The 20720-nt window shown below is 44.5% G+C and overlaps 1 protein-coding gene across 1 annotated transcript; it reads left to right on the forward strand.

Annotated features, from left to right (window-relative positions):
* The first annotated feature begins 16060 nt into the window (after window positions 1-16060).
* Window positions 16061-19117, forward strand: LOC123161434 (adenine DNA glycosylase). Its single transcript, XM_044579268.1, has 7 exons — window positions 16061-16589; window positions 16693-16752; window positions 17193-17309; window positions 17400-17497; window positions 17898-18442; window positions 18513-18616; window positions 18700-19117. The coding sequence occupies exons 1-7, from the start codon at window positions 16071-16073 to the stop codon at window positions 18790-18792; spliced, it is 1536 nt and encodes a 511-aa protein (XP_044435203.1). The 5' UTR covers window positions 16061-16070; the 3' UTR covers window positions 18793-19117.
* Window positions 19118-20720: the final 1603 nt, after the last annotated feature.

A 20720-nucleotide genomic window follows, 5' to 3' on the forward strand; every position in this document is an offset into this window, starting at 1 on the left:
TTACACCGCAAGGTGGCCCGAACCAGGATAAACTGTTGTGTCTCTCTGTCCCTTTGATCTCGACGTGCTAGGCTGTGAGAATCACGAGTAGGTAGGCTGGGCAGGTTGAGATCTCCGCACGCACCCCCGAGTTCGAACCTCTCAAGGGTTTGCGGAACCCGAAATCTGACAACTAGTTGTGCATGTCTTTGGTGGTCTGAACATTGTAGATTATATCCTATTCCAGCTACTTGGGCTGCTTTGAAAACTGCTATGTGTACTCGTTGGGTTCCACCATATTATCAACGTGAATTACTTCAAAAATTGCAGCGTTTAAGACAAGGAAAGAATTATATAGAATATTATTATCAGGAATTAGAAACTGGCATGATTAGATGTGATATTGTTGAGGATAATGAAGCTATGCTTGCATGTTTTATGGGTGGATTAAAGAAAGAGATTCGGATCATTCTAGAGTATAATGAGTATAATAATATTGCTCATTTATTCCATCTTGCTTGCAAAGCTGAACGTGAAGTGCAGGATCGACAGGCATTGGTGCGAACTAATTTTTTTGCAGGTCGATCTTCATCATGGACACCACATACATCCTCTACTCCTACACATTCTACTGCAGCACCACTGACTTCATTCGCCAATTCCAACCAAAATACAAGAAAACAGGCACCACCACCACCATCTTCCAGGAGTACACCTTCTGGGCCTGCCCAGAGCTCTTCTTCATCCATGGCATCAATCGGGCACACACATGATATTATTTGTCGTCATTGTAAGGGAAGAGGTCATTATGCAAGAGAATGCCAATCTTTGCGTGTTATGATTGCTACTGAGGATGGTGGGTATGAGTCCGCCACTGACTATGATGAGGAGACTTTGGCTCTTATTATAAGTGAAGAACACGGTGGAGATGATTCTGATCATGAGAAACAATACATGGTTGCTAAAGATGCTGACAGGTATGAAAGTTTAGTTGCTCAACGTGTTTTGAATGTGCAGGTCACACAAGCTAAGAAAAATTAGAGGCATAATTTGTTCCATACAAAGGGAGTTGTGAAGGAACGTTCTGTTCGTGTCATCATAGATGGAGGGAGCTGCAACAACTTGGCTAGCATGGAGATGGTGGCGAAGCTATCTCTCACCACAAGACCACGTCCACATCCTTACTACATCCAATGGTTCAACAATAGCGGCAAGGTTAAGGTAACACATACTGTTCATGTGGATTTTAGTATATCTACATATGTTGATTATGTTGATTGTGATGTGGTACCCATGCAAGCATGTTCCTTATTACTTGGTAGACCATGGCAATTTGATAAAAATTCTATACACCATGGTAGAAAGAATCAGTATACTCTTGTTCATAAGGATAAACATATTAGTTTGCTTCCTTTGACTCTTGATTCCATTTTGAAAGATGATATTAATAGAGCTAATAAAGCAAAACAGAATAAAAATTAAGAGTGAAAATCAGATTGTGGCAAAAGAATTTGAGCAACAAATGAAGCCTAATAATAAACCATCTAGTGTTGCTTCTGAAATTAAATTTAAAAGTGCATGTTTACTTGCCACCAAACCTGATATTGATGATCTAGATTTCAGCAAATCTGTTTGCTATGCTTTTGTGTGCAAAGATGCATTATTTTCATTCGAGGATGTGCCATCCTATTTGCCTCCTGCTGTCACTAACATTTTGCAGGAGTTCGCTGACGTCTTTTCACAAGACATGCAACCAGGATTACCACCTATTTGCGGGACTGAACATCAGATTGGCTTTAATTCCCAGTGCTTCGCTGCCAAACTGTGTGGCATACCATACCAATCCAGAGGTGACGAAGGAGATTATGCGTCAAGTATAGGAGCTGCTCGACAAAGCTTATATACGCGAATCTCTTAGTCCTTGTGTTGTTCCTATTATACTAGTGCCAAAAAAGGATGGTATGTCACGTATGTGTGTTGATTGTAGAGGCATTAATAATATTACAATTCGTTATCATCATCCTATTCCTGGGCTAGATGATATGCTTGATGAATTGAGTGGCTCTACAATATTCTCCAAAGTTGATTTGCGTAGTGGATACCATCAAATTCGTATAAATTGGGAGATGAATGGAAAACAACATTTAAAACTACGTTTGGTTTATATGAGTGATTAGTCATGCCTTTTGGGTTAACTAATGCACCTAGTACTTTCATGATATTAATGAACAAAGTTTTACGTGCTTTAATTGGATGATTTGTGGTAGTCTATTTTGATGATATACTGATTTATAGCAAATCTTTGGAAGAACATTTGGAACATTTATGTGTTGTTTTTATTGCTCTATGTGATGCACGTTTGTTTGGTAACCTTGGGAAGTGCACCTTTTGCATCGACCGAGTATCTTTTCTTGGCTATGTTGTTACTGCACAGGGAATTGAAGTTGATAAAACAAAGATTGAAGCTATTGAGAGTTGGTCGTAGCCCAAAACGGTCACACAAGTGAGGAGTTTCTTCGACTTGCTTGTTTCTATAGGCGTTTTGTGAGAGATTTTAGCACCATTGCTGCACCTCTCAATGAGCTTACATATAAGGATGTCCCCTTTGTTTGGGGTACCACACAGGAAGAAGCCTTCACGGTATTGAAAGATAAGTTGACACATGCTCCTTTACTCCAACTCCCTGATTTTAATGAGACTTTTGAGCTTGAATGTGATGCTAGTGGAATTAGATTAGGAGGTGTGTTATTACAAGAGGGCAAACCTGTTGCATACTTTTCTGAAAAATTGAGTGGGCCTGGTCTGAATTACTCTACTTATGATAAGGAATTATATGCTCTTGTTCGGACTTTGGAAACATGGCAACATTATTTATGGCCCAAAGAATTTGTTATTCATTCTGATCATGAATCTTTGAAACATATTAGAAGTCAAGCAAAACTGAACCATAGACATGCTAAATGGGTTGAATTCATTGAGACTTTCCCTTATGTCATTAAACACAAGAAGGATAAAGAAAATGTTATTGCTCATGCATTGTCTCATCATTATACTATGCTTTCACAACTTGACTTTAAAATATTTGGTTTGGATACCATCAAAGATCAATATGTACATCATCCTGAATTTAAAGATGTATTGCAGAATTGTAAAGAAGGGAGAGCATGGAACAAGTTCATCGTTAATGATGGATTTGTGTTCCGTGCTAACAAGCTATGCATTCCAGCTAGTTCTGTTCGACTTTTGTTGTTGCGGGAGGTGCATGGAGGAGGATTAATGGGACACTTTGGCGTGAAGAAGACGGAGGATGTACTTATCACACATTTCTTTTGGCCAAATATAAGATGGGATGTTGAGCGCTTTGTTGCTCGCTGCACTACATGTCAAAAAGCTAAGTCATGACTCAATCCTCATGGTTTATATATGCCTTTGCCTGTACCTAATGTTCCATGGGAGGTTATACCTATGGACTTTGTTTTGGGTTTACCTCGAACAAAGAAGGGGAGGGATAGCATATTTGTTGTTGTGGATAGGTTCTAAAAAATGGCACACTTTCATGTCATAAAAGCGATGCTGCTGCTAATGTTGCTGAATGGTTCTTTCGTGAAATTATTCGCTTGCATGGTGTGCCAAATACTATTGTTTCAGATCATGATACTAAATTTCTTAGCCACTTTTGGAGGTGTTTATGGGCTAAGTTGGGGACTAAACTGCTTTCTAGTACTACTTGTCACCCCCAAACTGATGGACAAACTGAAGTAGTCAATAGAACATTGTCTACTATGCTTAGGGCTGTTTTGAAGAATAACAAGAAAATGTGGGAAGAATGCTTGCCTCATATTGAATTTTCTTATAATCGTTCGCTGCATTCTACTACTAAGATATGCCCTTTTGAAATTGTATATGGTTTCCTACCTCGTGCACCTATTGATTTGTTTCCTCTTCCATCTTCGGAGAAGGTTAATTTTGATGCTACACAACATGCTGAATTGATCTTAAAAATGCATGAGTTAACTAAGTAAAACATTGAGCATATGAATGCTAAATATAAACTTGCTGGAGATGAAAATGTGTTGTGTTTGCACCTGAAGATCTTGTTTGGTTACATTCGCGTAAGGATAGATTTCTGAAAGCACAAGTGCTCCCTGGGTGATTTTGGTAATTAATGTCAACATCTCTTTTTGGACTAATATTTTCATCTAGTATATTTCAAAAAAGTTCAACATTGGAGTGGCATGGACAAGAGGATGTGGAATCCCTTCCAGATGCTAAGGACAGACATTGGCAAAAGCTCAAGACTCTACATTTTCATTTTTAGTGGTCCAAGATCACATTGAGTCCATAGGAAAAGCTAATACTATTAAAAGGGGATGAGATGTTGCTTAATGGCTTGCTTGCTCCAAGTGCTTAGTGATATGCTTCAAAGCCCACAACCGCTTCCTCATTTCCACATATGTCCTAAACCTAAATGTCAAACTCGGCCCAACCGATTTGATCTATCCGGCGCCACCGAGTTCATTTGACATAGCCACTGCCAGAAATCCTAATCAGTTCGGTCTCACCAATGGGATCTCGGTCTCACCGAGATGGGCTTCCAAACTCTCTGTTGCCTATTGCAATAATTTTGGTCCCACCAAGATATTCAATCGGTCCCACTGAGTTTGCTTGACCAACTCTCTGTTTGCTTATTATGAAAATCGGTCTCACCGAGTTTGTGTAATCAGTCAAACTGAGTTGATGTTTTACCCTAACCCTAGTACATTGGTCCCACCGAGTTGATGTTGTCGGTCCCACCAAAAAGCCTAACATTCACATTTTGAACTGAATCGGTCTCACCGAGTTTCACTATTCGGTCTCACCGAGTTTGGGAATTTGTGTGTAATAGCTAGATTTTGTGTGGAGGCTATATATACCCCTCCACCCATTCCCCATTCATGGAGAGAGCCATCAGAACATGCCTACACTTCCACTACTCATTTTTTGAGAGAGAACCACCTACTCATGTGTTGAGACCAAGACATTCCAATCCAACCACAATAATATTGATCTCTAGCCTTCCCCAAGTTGCTTTTCACTCAAATCATCTTTCCACCATAGCCAAATCTGTGTGAGAGAGTTGAGTTTTGGGGAGACTGTCATTTGAAGCACAAGAGCAAGGAGTTCGTCATCAACACACCATCTATTACCTTTTGGAGAGTGGTGTCTCCTAGATTGGTTAGGTGTCACTTGGGAGCCTCCGTCAAGATTGTGGAGCTGAACCAAGGAGTTTGTAAGGGCAAGGAGATCGCCTACTTTATGAAGATCTACCCAAGCGAGGCAAATCCTTCACGGGCGATGGCCATGGTGGGATAGACAAGGTTGCTTCTTCGTCGAACCTTCATGGGTGGAGCCCTCCGTGGACTCGCGCAACCGTTACCCTTCGTGGGTTAAAGTCTCCACCAACGTGGATGTACGATAGCACCACCTATTGGAACCACGCCAAAAATCTCCGTGTCTCCAATTGCGTTTGCACATTCCAATCTCATCCCTTTACTTTCTTGCAAGTTGCATGCTTTACTTTCCGCTGCTCACATGCTCTTACGATGCTTGCTCAAATTGTATTGTGAATGTTTGAAATTGTGCTAATTTCTTACCTCAACTTGAAAAACTTAAAAACTGCTACCTTTAGTTGTTGAGGGTCTAATCACCCCCCTCTAGACACCTCTTCTCGATCCTTTCAATTTCCTGATTTCGCAACTCAAAGCCAATGCCGCGTGTTGATGGTCCTTTTAAGGTGTTAGGGAAAATAAATGATAATGCATATAAACTTGAGCTGCCTGTGGATTTTGGGGTTAGTCCCACTTTTAACACTGCAAATTTGAAGCCTTATTTGGGTGAGGAAGATGAGCTTCTGTCGAGGACAACTTCATTTCAAGAAGGGGGGAATGATGAGGACATCAATACCATTGTTACACCCACAGCCCCTTCTGCTATACATACTAGACCAATTACTAGAGCTTCTCCATATATACTACCCTTAGGGCGTCGTTTAGACTTCGGGGTTTTGTTTAGATTAAAGTTTGCCATAGCTGCAATTCGCGTACTTCGTTTGTGTTCAACGACCAGACCAAGACGTCAAAGAACCCCACCTTGATCAATAAAGCTTTCATTTTATATTCTCAATATCCAAATTGCAATCTCAGATTCTTGCTTGTTCTTCCTTTACATGCAGGAAATAGACCCTCGTGGTCAGGTTGATCGTGCTTCGGTGTGGTCAATAACCTCTCGGAGTTGGTTTAGCGATTGCTAAGGCGCGACGTCCTCGCATGTTCGTATTCAGATCGTCAAAGTCTACTCCACCATAAACGATAGCCACCATCTCATCGAAAGACGGGACACCTTTTCCTCTATCAGATGAGGACTTCTTTGGAGAGGTTGGCCAGCAGGTAGCCGAGCACCTGCTGATCCTCCCGGACCCAGATAGGGTAGAGAGGGTTGGGCTCAAAAGTCTCCTTGTCGTCCTTGTCCTTGGCGGTGAGGAGTTTGGCTAGTTCCGACAAGGTGCCGTCGACGTAGCCAAAGACACCAGCGACATTCAGCTACGGCGTGATGTGCGTGTGCCATAGCACGTAGTTCGTGCGTGAGAGCTTCCTGGTGACCTGGCCATGGAGGCTAGGCTGGAAGGCATCGGAGGATGAAGACATGGCTAGGCACGGGTGGAATCGTGGAGAGTCTAGATGGGAAGTAGGAAGGCTCTGATTACTATGTGTGATAGGCGGAAACGTCTTACCCTAGCTCGGGGCGACGTGTTGCCTGCTATATAGAAGGGGCGCAATAACCCTGAAGCACATACATGATTTGGTTGGAGAGATAAGGAAGATTCTGTGATACATCTTGAGGAGGAAGAAAGAGGATGAGATTGACTTGGTTACAACATAATAGGATGTGGCTAAACTACCTCCTAAACTACCTCCTAGATATCTCTCCTGACACGTATACAAGTGCGCCATATATGTGTTTAACAAATATGAGCCCTTGCTTTTCTATCTCCAAAACCATGACACGCCTGACCACCTGCCGCATCCAGTGCATATATGCTACTCCCTCCGTTCCTAAATATTTGTCTTTCTGGAGATTTCAATAAGTGATTACATACTAAGTAAAATGAGTGAATCTACACTCTAGAATATGTTTATATATATCCGTATATGATAGTCCATTTGGAATCTCTAAAAAGAAAAATATTTAGGAATGGAGGGGGTAGGTGTGTATGGTGGGCTTTCTTCTCTGAGCTTTCCCCATGGTTGGTGCTCCTAGTACACTCGATAGACTGCAAGAGTGGTGAATTCATGTCCGTGGCATCTGTCCCAAGGCTGCTAGAGGGAGTTTGATTCGCTCTTGATGCATTGGAGCCTATGGAAGCATTGAAATGCTCGCATCTTCTCCAACCCAGCACAACAAGTCAACGAGGCAAAATGTGGCTGATCACAAGCTTTGCATGGACGCTCATGGGAGAACTTTAGATATTACTGAGTAAATAGCATAAAACTACTACTTTATAGGCTAGAGTTTTAAAAAACTATCGGTTTTTAATTTTTATCAGATAACTATCAAGTGGGTGGTCGGCTGTTTCAAAAAACCCCAAATACCCGTTGCTTAAAATTTAAACCTGTTTATGACAGGTCAGGCCCGCACCTAAACTGTTCGTCTATTTGACTGTTTGTTTGACCGTTAACTGGCATGTGGGGCCCACTTGTCAGTGTATCTTCCACACTTTTTCCTCCTCCTCCTCTCGGGTAATCCCTCTGTGCCTCCCTTCCTCTCATCTCGCCGGCGTGCATGCCCCGTCCTTTGTCGCCGTTCACTGACCCTCCCGGCGCGACAGCGGCCAGCCACCGCGTCCGCCCCTCACCTTCCGGCGGCCATAGCAGAGGCCGGCCTCGGCAGCGGCAGTGGGAGGCACATGCTCCAGCGGCGGCGCAGGCTGTACGCGTACGCGTCGTCGGCCGCGGCGAGCTCGAGAAGGCCGGCGAAGGCGTCGACGGCGGCCGCGGGCAAGGAGCTCCGCCTGGACCCCAACACGTCGCCTGCCTGGACCCCAACACGTCGGCAACCACCGCGTCCGCCCCGCCACCCACCGCGTCCGCCCCTCACCTTGGCCCTCACCTTCCGGCAGCCATAGCAGAGGCCGGCCTCGGCAGCGGCAGCGGGAGGCACATGCTCCAGCAGAGGTGCAGGCTGCACGCGTCGTCGGCCCGCGGCGAGCTCGAGAAGGCCGTCGAAGGCGTCGATGGCGGCCGCTGGCAAGGAGCTCCGCCTGGACTCAACACGTCGCCCGCCTGGACCCACCTTGAGCCGGCGCGAGGAAGAGGAAAGAGAGACAGGTCACGCAACGACGAGCTCCGGCGGCTGCCGGCGCACCTCGCCGGCCGAACGAGGCGGCGTGGAGAGGAGCTGCGCAAGTGGTGCTGTGATCTGGAGCAGGGACCCAATTGCTTTTTGGAAAAAGATGCAGGGACCTGATTGCTTTTTAAAAATATTTCAGGGAGCTGATTGCTTTTCAGAAATACACTGACATATGGGTCCCACGTGCCAGTTAACGGTCAAACAAACGGTCAAAAAATTAGAGCTCTGACGCATGGGGCCTAACTGTCATAATCGCGATTAATAGAAAAACGATCTGTCATTAGAGTTTTTTGAAACAGCCGACCAATCACTTGGTAGTTATCTAAGAAAAATTAAAAACTGGTAGTTTTTTGGAACCCTAACCTGTAAAGTAGTAGTTTTATGCTATTTACTCGATATTACTAGATGATACCCCGCGCTTTGCGAGGGAATATTTTAGTGACACCTGGTTGTCTTGAATTTGAATACGAGACTAAAGATTAAAAATGCACATGATTCTTGTATATGTACTATTATATAGTTATAATATATTTATGAAGTGGTATTTCTCATGTAGTTGACAGAAATAAAATGTGGGTTTGATACAATGAGATGTGTGCATGTTGCAAGAATTAGTATAGGTAGTAGCATTTTTACGTATGCATGTTAAGAAAAATAAAAATAGTGGAATTAATGAGGTGGCATGTGTGATAATGTGAGTGCATGTTAAGATAAATAAAAGTAGTGAGATCAACTATTTAAATACTTTAAATATACAGGATATAGGACAAGGGAGTAGTCTGCTGCAGTTATAATGTTGTGGAGCTGACCCTAGCAATCAGTTTGTGATTGTTTTGGTGCCACTTTGTAAACAACTATTCTTATCTTTTATAAGAATATGACACAAAAGGTAGAGATGTTGCGCCGGAGCCGGCACGCGTGTAAACGGGTCTGGCATGGCACGACATGACACACACACGGAGGCCCATTTATGAGTGGGCCAAGCCATGCCGGCACGGAGGCCTCGCCTCCTTGGACAAGCACGACATATTTAGTAAACAGACTAGTTTGCGGCCCACATGGCCTTTATGGGTCATGGGCCTTTGTTAGCCCAGTTACTTCAACAAATGAGGCGAAGTGACACATGGGATAATTTTTAAGATTTATTACTAAGATGCCTTATTGAAATCTTCAATCCGTGGGAATGAAAAGAGTACAAAGCTTGCACTAAATTACAAAAGGATAAGAAAGTTGCAAACGAAAAAGGAAAATTACAAAGACTACAATTATTTTTCCTGTTCTTCTTTATGGTGAGATTTTGGAACGTTCTTGCATAACTTTTTCATGTCCCTAGTTGTAGTTTGTCTAGAAGCTGGTTTGAAATTAGGAGTATGAGCAATTTGAATATACTCGATAAAAGTGGCAGACCCACCAAAACCTATTGGTAAATCATTAGCAACAATTAAATAAAAAAGAGCTTCTCTTTGACGAGCGGGATCATAGTTGAAATTACGTACCGAGCAGTTAAGGTTGTACTTAAGCGTGCTCTATCTCACCGTGAACACTTTGTCCTTTTGTTGTGGGCATCGATGTGCCTTTGTGTGTGAATGGTTCCTCCTCCTCTCTGCATGGACAACACACTCGTCCATGGTGTCCTTTTGCACTTGGGTCTACACCCCCGAACATCATCCACCCCATATACTTCTTCAATGAAGTGTTCCCAGACCTTGAAGGTTTTGCGATGAGCCCTTTTTACGCCTATGGTGGTGGTGGAAGTGCTGACACTAGTGAAATGGGTATGAGATTATGAAAGTTGTGTATTGTTGTCGTTGTCCAGAGGAAAATAGGCATAGGTATTGTCGGAGATCGACATAGTCGAGTATGTTAACCACGAAATATGGGTATGTTAACCACGAAATCAGTTACTGTGAAGCTAGGGAACTGGTTGTGATCAACCATGTTTGAGTGTGGGAAATGAGGGGGATGGGCAACCCTATTTATAGCAAATTTTGACAAATTTCACACCAATTTGCCCCTGCAACGGCTAAAATTAAATTTTGTTTTGCCTAAATGGGCCAAAAGGACTCTTCTTCTTCTCTCCCCACTACTAACCGGGTCATGACGTGCCAGCCAGGCCTCGCCTAAGCGGACGAGCACGACACACGGCGCGTTGTGGGCCAGACATGACCCGTTTAGTCCCATGCCGGGCACTGGCGGACCGTGAACCAAATTTCGGGGAGGGGCACATGAGTATATAACATAGAAAAAGTTATGGTGATCAGAGACGTCGAAGGACAGTAGAGCAATTATTAGGAAAGTAAGCTTATTTGGTTTTTTAGGCAAACTCACAAAGCTTTATTCACCCGTCACAAGGTTTACAGGGACGAAATCCAAATTTCTTGGATGGCCTAACCAAACATGGCGGCCAAAGCCTAGGGATAACGTGTGCTTTGCAAGATTTTGAGACTCGACATTCGAGGTCCTATATTCGTGATTAATCATACAAGAAGAAAAAACTCTAGAACGATCTATGATTTCATGTACCACGGCCCCATATTATGCTAACGTGCCAATCTTGATCGCTTCGACGACCACCTTGCAGTCCGATGCAACAGAATTTTTGTGGAGATAGAGATCATCAGAGAGAGCCAGAGCCTCACATATTGCCAAGGTCTCCAAAACTTCTGGGTCATCAATGTTTTTGAACAAAATCGCTAATGCCCCTTGAAACATCCCATTGCCATCCCGGCATATTGCCGCTGTTGTCCCAAAACCACCGTGTGTCGCCACCGCCGCATCAACGTTCACCTTCGTATGCTGTTGTGGAGGAGGGATTCTCTCCGTCAGTCTAGGAGCCGGTGCACTCTTCTCTCCTCTCTCTGGCTTCACCAGAAACTGCAGCTCCACCAGAAAACTCGAGATGAAACAGTGGGTTGTGAATGGGGTCTGGAAATTCCTTCATGTATAACTTTCTGACGTGCAGACCAGATTGCCCAGAGAGTGACAATCATGGTGATGAGCTAATCCTTGGGCAGGGATTCAAACATGGAGAATACCCACTCCTTTGCATCACCATTCCGATTCATGGCCATGTGTTGCACCATGTCCTCCTTAGACAATGCCCAGGTACTTCTGGATAGTGCACAATCCAATAAAGAATGACACCAACTGTCCTGTGCCCCACATATTCCACAGACATCCGTTGTCGACATGTTTCTATGCTGGAGTAGATCTCCTGTGGGTAGTGAGTGTTGTGCAAGCCTCCAGGTGAAAACTTTCAACTTTGATGGCAGCTTCAACTTCCATAAGGCCGACCAACTATTCATCTGTCCATGTAGATTAGATGTATGTTCGCCCTCCTCTAACCAGGCTTCTCTTCCAGTTTTAATATGATAGATCATGTTGTATGTTGTTCGAATAGAAAAGCGACCTCTAGGGTCCTCAGACCACGCCCAAAAGTCATGTACTTGCCTGGTGCAGAGGGGTATTCTCAAGATAGCCTCGGCATCCACAGGAACAAACACTTTTCTGATCAAATCCTCTCTCCAAGATGTTAATGAGGGATCAATTAAATCAACCACTACCTGTGGAGGGTCCTGAACCAGCGACGAGTTTGGTCTCACCATGTTAGCCCTCGGGATCCAGTTGTGCTGCCAGATGCAGGTCGACTTCCCATCTCCAATTCTCATGATAGCGCATTGTTTCATTATGTCTCTACCATCGACAGTTGCCCTCCAAATCTGAGAAGAGTTTGACCCCAGTTCTGCCTCGAAGATAGAGCTATTTGGATAATAAGCCGCCTTGAGGATACGTGAACTCAAGTAATTAGGTTCATTCAGACACCTCCAAGCTTGTCTTGAGAGAAGAGCCAGATTAAAAACTTCCAATCTTTAAAACCTAGCCCCCCTGGGTTCTTTGGTTTTGTCATTACATCCCAAGATACCCAAGCAGGCTTCCTCTTCCCTCTTTTGGATCCCCACCAAAATTGTCTTATAAGTGTAGTCACACTTTCGCATAGTCCCCTAGGGAGTCCGAAACATGACATAGAAAAAACCGGTATAGCATGTTCCACTGATTTTATCAACGCCTCCTTCCCTGCTACTGAGAGTAGTTTCTGCATCCATCCCCTCACTTTCTCCCATACTCTATCTCTCAAATAACGGAATGTGCCATTTTTTGAGTGACCCACCTCTGTGGGCATGCCCAAATATTTTTCACTCAATGATTCGTTCTATACTTGAAGGATGTTTTTACATGGTGCTTTAAAGACTCTAGGCATCCTTTACTGAAGAAGATTGATGACTTATCATTGTTGATTCTTTGGCCAGATGCATCACAATAAGTACGAAGCAGGTTTGAAACCGCATTCGCTCCCTCCACACTAGACTTAAAAAGCAACAGCCTGTCATTCGCAAACAGAAGATGGTTCACCACAGGAGCTATGGGGGCCACCCTCACACCGCCGAGTATCGATGACTGAGAACTAGATTTTAAAAGGCACGAAAGGCCCTCTGCTGCCAATAAGAATAAGTAAGGGGAAATGGGATCTCCCTGTCGAATACCTTTGGATGGTTTGAATTGTTCAAGCTTTTCTCCATTGAAAAGAACCGAGAAGGACACTGATTTGACCATTCCCATAACAATTGCGGTCCAAGCTGGAGAGAAACCTAACTTGAGCATAATCGCCTGTAGGTATGCCCACTCAACCCTGTCGTAAGATTTCATCATGTCAAGCTTCAGGGCACACAGACTATTAGTCTTAGACTTGTTCATCTTCATAAAATGCAAGCACTCTTATGCATAAATAATGTTGTTCGTGATCAATCTACTAGGCACAAAGGCCGACTGTTCCTCAGATATAATGTCAGGCAAGATTATCTTCAGTCTATTAGCAACTACCTTCAAAGCAATTTTGTATAATACATTGCAAAGACTGATTGGCCTGAACTGAGATAAGAGGGTCGGACTAGTTACCTTTGGTATCAATACTAACACCGTGTCATTAACACCCTCAGGGCTCTCCTACCCTTTGATAATGTGCATCACCACCGATGTAACCTCTTCTCCACATATATCCCAGTGCCTTTGGTAGAAGTGAGCAGGAAAGCCGTCGGGGCCCAGAGCTTTTGTTGGGAACATTTGAAACAACATCGTCTTCACCTCGTCACTAGTGTAAGGTGCACATAAAATGTCGTTCATCGCCGGCGTAACCTTCTGAGGTACATGTTGTAGTACTTCCTCCATCCCATTCACCCCCTCGGATGCGTATAAAGATTTATAAAACTCATGAACCAACGACTCTAACTCAGTCGAGTCATCTGTTACAACTCCCAGGGAGTTTGATAGTGCACGTATCATGTTCTTTTTCCACCTCATGCTTGCACGCATATGGAAGAATTTAGTGTTTCTATCTCCTGCCGATATCCACTCAAGACGAGATCTCTAACGCCACATCAATGCTTCTCTATGAAGGAGCTCCACCAACCTTTTGTTGAGCTTCATCTCTACATGCGCCGGTCCGGTATGGGCTGGGTCGCCCCGTAACTATTCTAGCTTGGCTTTAATTTGTTTCATCTCCTTCCGCACACTGCCAAACGTATCATTACCCCATGCCGTCAGATCCTTGCTTATCCTGAGTAGCTTATCTCTGAAGTCTCCTACTCCATATCTAGGGGCTAAAGTGCTCCAGCTGTTGGTGATCTTATCCCTCCATGCTTCATGTGACTCCCCCATAGTCTCATATCTAAAAACCTTCCTCTTCACTGTGTCCTGCTGTTTCCCATCAAATTTCAACAGAATCAGCCCATGGTCTGAAGTTGCTCCATCTAAATGAGATAGCATTGCTTGTGTGTATCTAGCTATCCAACTAGCCGACACCAAAGCCCGGTCTAGCCGTACCATGTAGTAGCTCCCCCCTGTAATCTTCTTCTAAAACGTCCAGGGTCGCCCCTGGTACCCCAGGTCCATGAGCATACACACGTCAACTGCTTCTCGAAAGGTTTGTATTTGTGCATTACTTCTGTCCGTTGTTCCCTGGTGCTACTCCAGGCGCAGTACTTCATTAAAGTCTCCAAAGCAAAGCCACAGTAAGTCACTTATGGTGCTGATTCCCTTTATAACGTCCCAAGTTCGGTGTCTGAGGTGGGTTTTGGCCTCCCCATATATGCAAGTGATGCGCCAAGGGTCCTGTCCTGCTTCTGTGACTTTTGCATCGATGTGATAAGCAGAGTCTCCCAAAATTTCAACACTGCATGTATTATTCCAAAACATACCAAGACCACCACTTCTACCTTGACTACTAATAGCATAAGAACTATTAAAACCTAAAGTTCCTGCCAGTGCTTCTGAACGTGCACCATTTTTTTGTGTTTCAACTATACATAGCACGGTAGGGGTATACTTCATCGCGAAATCGCGAATTTCTCGAACTGTCGCAGGTTTACTCACTCCATGACAGTTCCAACAAAAGGCACTCATTGGGCCCGGCGGTGCCCCTCTAGGGAGCCTGCCAAGTTTTTTACAGAGATGTTGAATTCGTCTTGTCCATCTGTCCCCAGCCTTGTTCTCTTGGGATCTCTCTTTGGAGGTGGACTGAGCACTGAATTGCTACCCACAGGCACAATGGCCAGCTTATCTCCTTCCAATTCAGTTCCATGCGGGGTAGTTGAAACGTTACTTCCCTGTCCTGTAACACTTGCCCTTTTACGAGAAGATTCCTCCATTGCAACATCTCATGTCGGCCTTAAAGGATCTTACTCATATGTTTGTTTCTCATATCCATCCACGTCATAGCAGGTATTATCCCTATCTTGTCCTCTTCCACCTGTACGCCCTCCTCTGTGACCACCGCAACGACCCCGACCACCGCTTGGTCCTCGACCAATCTTCATGAACCATCCGACCCTCAAATCTTTGAACACTAAAGCAGATGGTGAGTGAACTCCAGAGCCGTGTTCCTTGAAGAGATGTCCCAACATCCCACAAGCTACACACCAATCTGGCAACTTCTCATATTTTACCCAATATCTGACGCTTACCTCCCCTGACCATGGACACAACATTCTTCAATGGCTTTGTCACATCGATTCTAACTCAGACACAGTAAAAGTTTCCCGCAAAATCGTGAGAGAGAGGTTCAGCAAAGAGAACTTCTCCTACCTTACCCGCAAGCGGTTCACCCAGGTGAGCAAACAAGTCGGGGACATCATGGATCTGAATGCAGATTTCTATTGTGTCCAGCTTGATGGTGGTCGGCTTTGTCACCCCATCATACAACTTGATGATGACAGCATCCCCCCGGAAGTGCCATGGACCGTCTTGCATCACCCTCTCCCAATCCCCAAGACACGAAAATTGGATGGTGTACAAATTCTCTTCCAATTGCCTGAATTTTACCTCTTTGGCGAGGTCCCATGCAGATCTCATGTTGCGAAAAAACTAGTATGGCTATAGGTTTTGACTGTGTTCACCTTAGCAATTGCAACCCAACGGACTGCATCTTCTGGAACCTCTTTTTCATCAAACACTACATCATCCAGATCCTCTTCCTTGAACCCCAGCTCTTGCAGGCAGGGAGGTTGATCGGCGGCAAGGACGACCAGAACTTGAAGAAGGCGGCTGATTGCCTCGGAGGAACAAAACCCTAACGTGAGGGAAACTCGCGTACTTTCAGTAAGTTTATTTGGTTAAAAGGGGGCTAGGGTGCCGGGCCGTGAAATTCGGCCCTGATGGCCAGATTTGCGCACAAGCGTCCTCTAAAAAAAGTTCAAAGATACTGGAGCGTACAAAGACTCTTCTTCTTCGCTCCCCACTCCTCTCCCAATCCCTACTGGCGCCAAGGCCCTCGACATTTCAAAATCGCGCTCCGCCGCGTCGAGTCCATGGCCAAGAGCCCCACGGCAACCACCAGCCGGCGGTCCACCAGAAAACCGCGGGCCCGCTCCGCTGCCGTGCCCCCCTCGGCGGACATCGAGGACCTGGCGCCGTCGGGTGTCCTGGCGGGGCCCACCTCGGCGGCGCCCGCGCTGAGCTCAGAGTTGCTTCGGTGGTATGACGCGCACCGGCGCGACCTTCCGTGGCGATTCTCCGCGGCGACGGGGCGCGAGGGCAGAGAGAAGAGGGCGTATGCGGTGTGGGTGTCGGAGGTGATGCTGCAGCAGACGAGGGTGCCCGTCGTCATCGATTACTACTCCCGGTGGATGGCGCGGTGGCCCACCGTGGAGACCCTCGCCGCCGCCACGCAGGAGGTAGAGAGAAACCTGCTCACCTCCTGTGTACGAAAGATTCGATCTTTGATGCATATTTTGCGGGTGGAGATCGAATGGTTGATTCGGGGTTTCCTTGTTGCAGGAGGTGAATGAGATGTGGGCCGGTCTTGGGTACTACCGGAGGGCACGGTTTCTTCTGGAGGTGAGATTTGGAGTCTGATACGCGTAGAACCCTAGGAAAGGGTGCCCAATGTAGCGCTGTTCGCTAGTTTCTGCAACCTTCACAGTGCCCATGACCTGTTTGACGTTTTGCTTGGGAGATCTTGGAAGTTGATTCGGTTTCTCGTTTTCCCTTCAAACGAGGGAGGTTCTAGTGCTAGCTCATGAGGGCTGTTGCATTAAGCTTATTGGCCAGTGCCAAGTTGTCAGCTCATTGGATAACGTTTTGGGTAGTTCAGGAGGAATATATTGTTGACATGGGTATTCAGTAATTGAGCCTTTTCCTTCTGATTTACTTTTCATCTTATAAATTATTCTTCAGTGGAATCATCAAAAAGGAAAAATCGTCAGTGCTTCTTGGTCATAGAACGTTGCAGCATAGTGGATTAAGGATATGACTAGTTTCTATTTATGGGAAAGTAGGGAGCAAAGCAGATTGCGGAAAAGGGGGAATTCCCTAGCACAGCATCAACACTTCGTCAGGTTCGCGGCATTGGGGATTACACAGCAGGCGCCATTGCCTCCATAGCCTTCAATGAGGTTGTGCAACCATATATCTCATCTTTAAATAAGCATCTTCGTGCTTTTTTTTGCATATTCAAATGATCTTGCTTCATTTCTGTACTATAGGTCACCCCGCTTGTGGATGGAAATGTTGTACGTGTTATCAGCAGACTCTTTGCAATTGCTGATAACCCAAAAGAATCGTCAACAATAAAGAGATTCTGGTAAGTAGCACGATCCTCTTTGATCCCTTGGAGAGCAATGGAAGTGTCAATCGTGGTAGTAATTTTTATGTTGTCTATTTGCAATGATGCTTAACATTTAGTGTGAAATAGCATCCGTATGGTAATTTATTTTCATTTTTATTTTTCGCACCAAACAAGTAGTCGGCATAGTACTGAGCTATACGCTCAATTAATATTACCAATTGCTGATGTATCAATTTATAAGCTTGTTTCATGGCTGCCAATCTCCACTGACTTAAGTGCAAGCTGTATCCTCTTTTGGTTCCATATTGATACTGATCCTGCTGCAACCATTTTCTCCCCCACCATATATCTAGTTTGGGGCTTGAATCCTTATACTGATACGGGAATACCTTTGGGCACTATTGCTGGATTATAGGGAGCTTGCTGGTCAACTGGTCGATCCATCAAGGCCAGGAGACTTCAACCAAGCAATGATGGAACTAGGAGCAACATTGTGCAGCAAGACCAAGCCTGATTGCTCCAAGTGCCCTGTCTCTAGCCACTGCCAAGCGCTTGCGCTTTCCCGTGAAAATCCATTGGTTGGAGTTACAGACTACCCACGGGTGGTCCCCAAAGCTAAACCGCGTCGTGATTTCGCTGCTGTTTGTGTTGTTCAAATTGCACAAGGCTTGAAGGAAGAGATGGCAGAAGGCAAATGTAATCTCTTTCTCTTGATAAAGAGGCCAGAAGAGGGGCTGCTTGCAGGGCTCTGGGAGTTCCCATCGGTTCTTGTAGACGAATGCAAGACCGATCCGCTAAACAGGAGAAAAGAGATGGATAGGTATTTGAAGCAGTTGGTTGACATAGATGTTGAACAGGAATCCAATCTGGTCCTCAGGGAGGATGTTGGTCAGCATGTTCACATTTTCTCCCACATTCGCTTGACGATGCATGTGGAGCTGATGGTTATCAAGATCAAAGGTGAGTCATGTGCTGCCCTCACTAGCAGTTGGCTTCTAATGTTGCAGCCTAATTAATTCTTCTATTGTAGGTGATGTGGGTCAAGTATGCAACAAGGGACAAGGTAGCACGAAACTGAAACTTGTCGATGAAAGTTCAATCGATTCCATGGGCTTGACATCGGGAATTCGGAAGGTAATTGCAGTTCAAATATCTGGAATGTCAAAAATTCCCGAGTTTGTTCAGAACTGTAAGTAACATGGATGCTTTTACTTCAGGTTTACAATATGGTGAAGGCTTTCAAGGAGAAAAAACTATTGGAGCAAAGCCAAATGCCCACGAAGAAAAGGAGCAGACGTCAAAAGCAGTAACATAACCGGTTAAATGACTTGTAAGATTATTTTGTATGTACTATCTGGGTTGCTGACTCAGCACATGAGCGAACTGTTGCTAGAAAGGCCGTTCAAATTTCCAGCATTCCTTCTGAAAACTTATTCCTTGAGTTTTTATGTTCTGCTGTTACCTCGAGGTAGATTCCTCTTCTGAAGAGTGTTTGTTTGGTCATGCAGCGGCCTTTTATACTACCCCTAATCATCAGATCCATTTGCAAGAAAAGTTCTAGGCATTATATTTTTCCAGGAGAATTGATGTATTTAGCATTGTTCCCAATTGTATCAGTTTATCACCACGGATAAATAGAGGAAGCTGGTACATGCAACCCTGTTTCTGTACTTTGTTGTCTGGCTTCGAAAAATGTGCTCCAACTGAAACACCACGAATCAACAGTTGACCTCTTTAGGATTGAGTCTCCAGACAGACAGTACCATTTCGGCAGCTCAGACCGTGCCGTGACCAGCACAACAAGGTTTGCACAGATCTTGATTCCGAATCGGCCTGTGTTAATGTTGACTGAGAGTTCTTTTTCTGAAAAGCACCCACTCTATTACATGTTCACCCGAAGTATAAAGCACTTCGAACATACACCAAATTACATCAAGCTTCATGGACCACCGAACGACCACTGATATCGTTAGAACGAGCCACCAACGCATTGTTGTCATCGCTCCCAGATCGGAACATGTATGGCCTTGTTGATGACAACAGGGAAGTCGTCGTGCGCATGCCCTTAAGAACCATCGCCCCGAAGCCGTAGGCATCACCGTTGAAACCTTGAATCGTTATGGAGAACTTGATATCAAATCTCGCCATCGTGCACACATAACAAGAAACCCTAACCTTGCCACTCATAGGAGCTGTCATGAATCTATGCGGGAGCTCCGTCTAATCCATCCCGATGGATGAACTCGAGGAGGATCGAAGCCCGGAAGACCAACTAGAAGATGAAGCGTCCCCATCCGCCCGGCCGCCGCTCCTGCATGGACTAAAACCCTAACCTATCTACTAACCGGAGCCAATGCACCACGATTCCCCTCTCTGCCACCTACCCTAGAGCAACAGGCAGAGAGAAGGCGACTCCATGGACTCGCTGGCGAAGATCGAGGGGAGGAAGGTTGCGCCCCAGTCGCCTTGCGAAAGGGGAAAGAAACAACTTCAAGCCTAACCAGAGTTGGTGGCAATGTTGACCGAGAGTTAATCCTTTCTCATCCGGGCGGGAATAATAAAACGGTTTGTCAAAACACTATGTTAATACTACAAATTAATACAATTTTGCCTAAATGGTATATGATCTAGTATAGACCCCACCCCCGAACAAGAGAAAAGCAACCACAAAACAAAAGAATCGCAGTCCCTGAACACAAATCTGTAAACTAAAAGAATATACCACCAAAAGGTAAATGGCAAATCAAGCATCTTCAATAGTTTTAAGACGGTTGTTGATAAATTTACAATGTAAACATTTTTTATGATGTGTCAAATAATGAACGAAGAGAAAGTGTAAGATTGTATGAACATGAACCAAGAACTTGTGCACAAGCTCCAATGTAAGAAGAAGAGCAAGCTTTAATTTTCTCTCACCCCGCTTCTTTTTACTCTGCGTGTAAGATTTGTTTGAATTCAAACATCATAAATTTTGACCAATTTTATAAAAAAAAATATCAAGATTCACAATACGAAATCAATATCATTAGATGCATCATAAAATTATTTTTCATTTTATATAACATAGTATTGTAGATGCTGATATTTTTTCATATAAATTTGGTCAAACTTTATCAAGTTTATTATGCGGAGTACAAAGAAACGGAGCGAGACTTAATTGATACATACAACTATTGAAGTAAATGTATGATACGCTCTTTCTTGATAATATCTCTATCTCAACTACTACAAATGCACC

The sequence above is a fragment of the Triticum aestivum genome, chromosome 7B (genome assembly GCF_018294505.1).
Source record: "Triticum aestivum cultivar Chinese Spring chromosome 7B, IWGSC CS RefSeq v2.1, whole genome shotgun sequence".
Taxonomy (NCBI): Eukaryota; Viridiplantae; Streptophyta; class Magnoliopsida; order Poales; family Poaceae; genus Triticum; species Triticum aestivum.

What these genes read in the sequence shown, in the direction of transcription:
- LOC123161434 (XM_044579268.1), top strand. Translation starts at nt 16,071, where the DNA reads ATGGCCAGATTTGCGCACAAGCGTCCTCTAAAAAAAGTTCAAAGATAC. An exon ending in TCGCCGCCGCCACGCAGGAG is followed by an intron (nt 16,590 to 16,692) that starts GTAGAGAGAAAC and finishes TCCTTGTTGCAG; the next exon opens with GAGGTGAATGAGATGTGGGC. An exon ending in TGACATCGGGAATTCGGAAG is followed by an intron (nt 18,617 to 18,699) that starts GTAATTGCAGTT and finishes CTTTTACTTCAG; the next exon opens with GTTTACAATATGGTGAAGGC.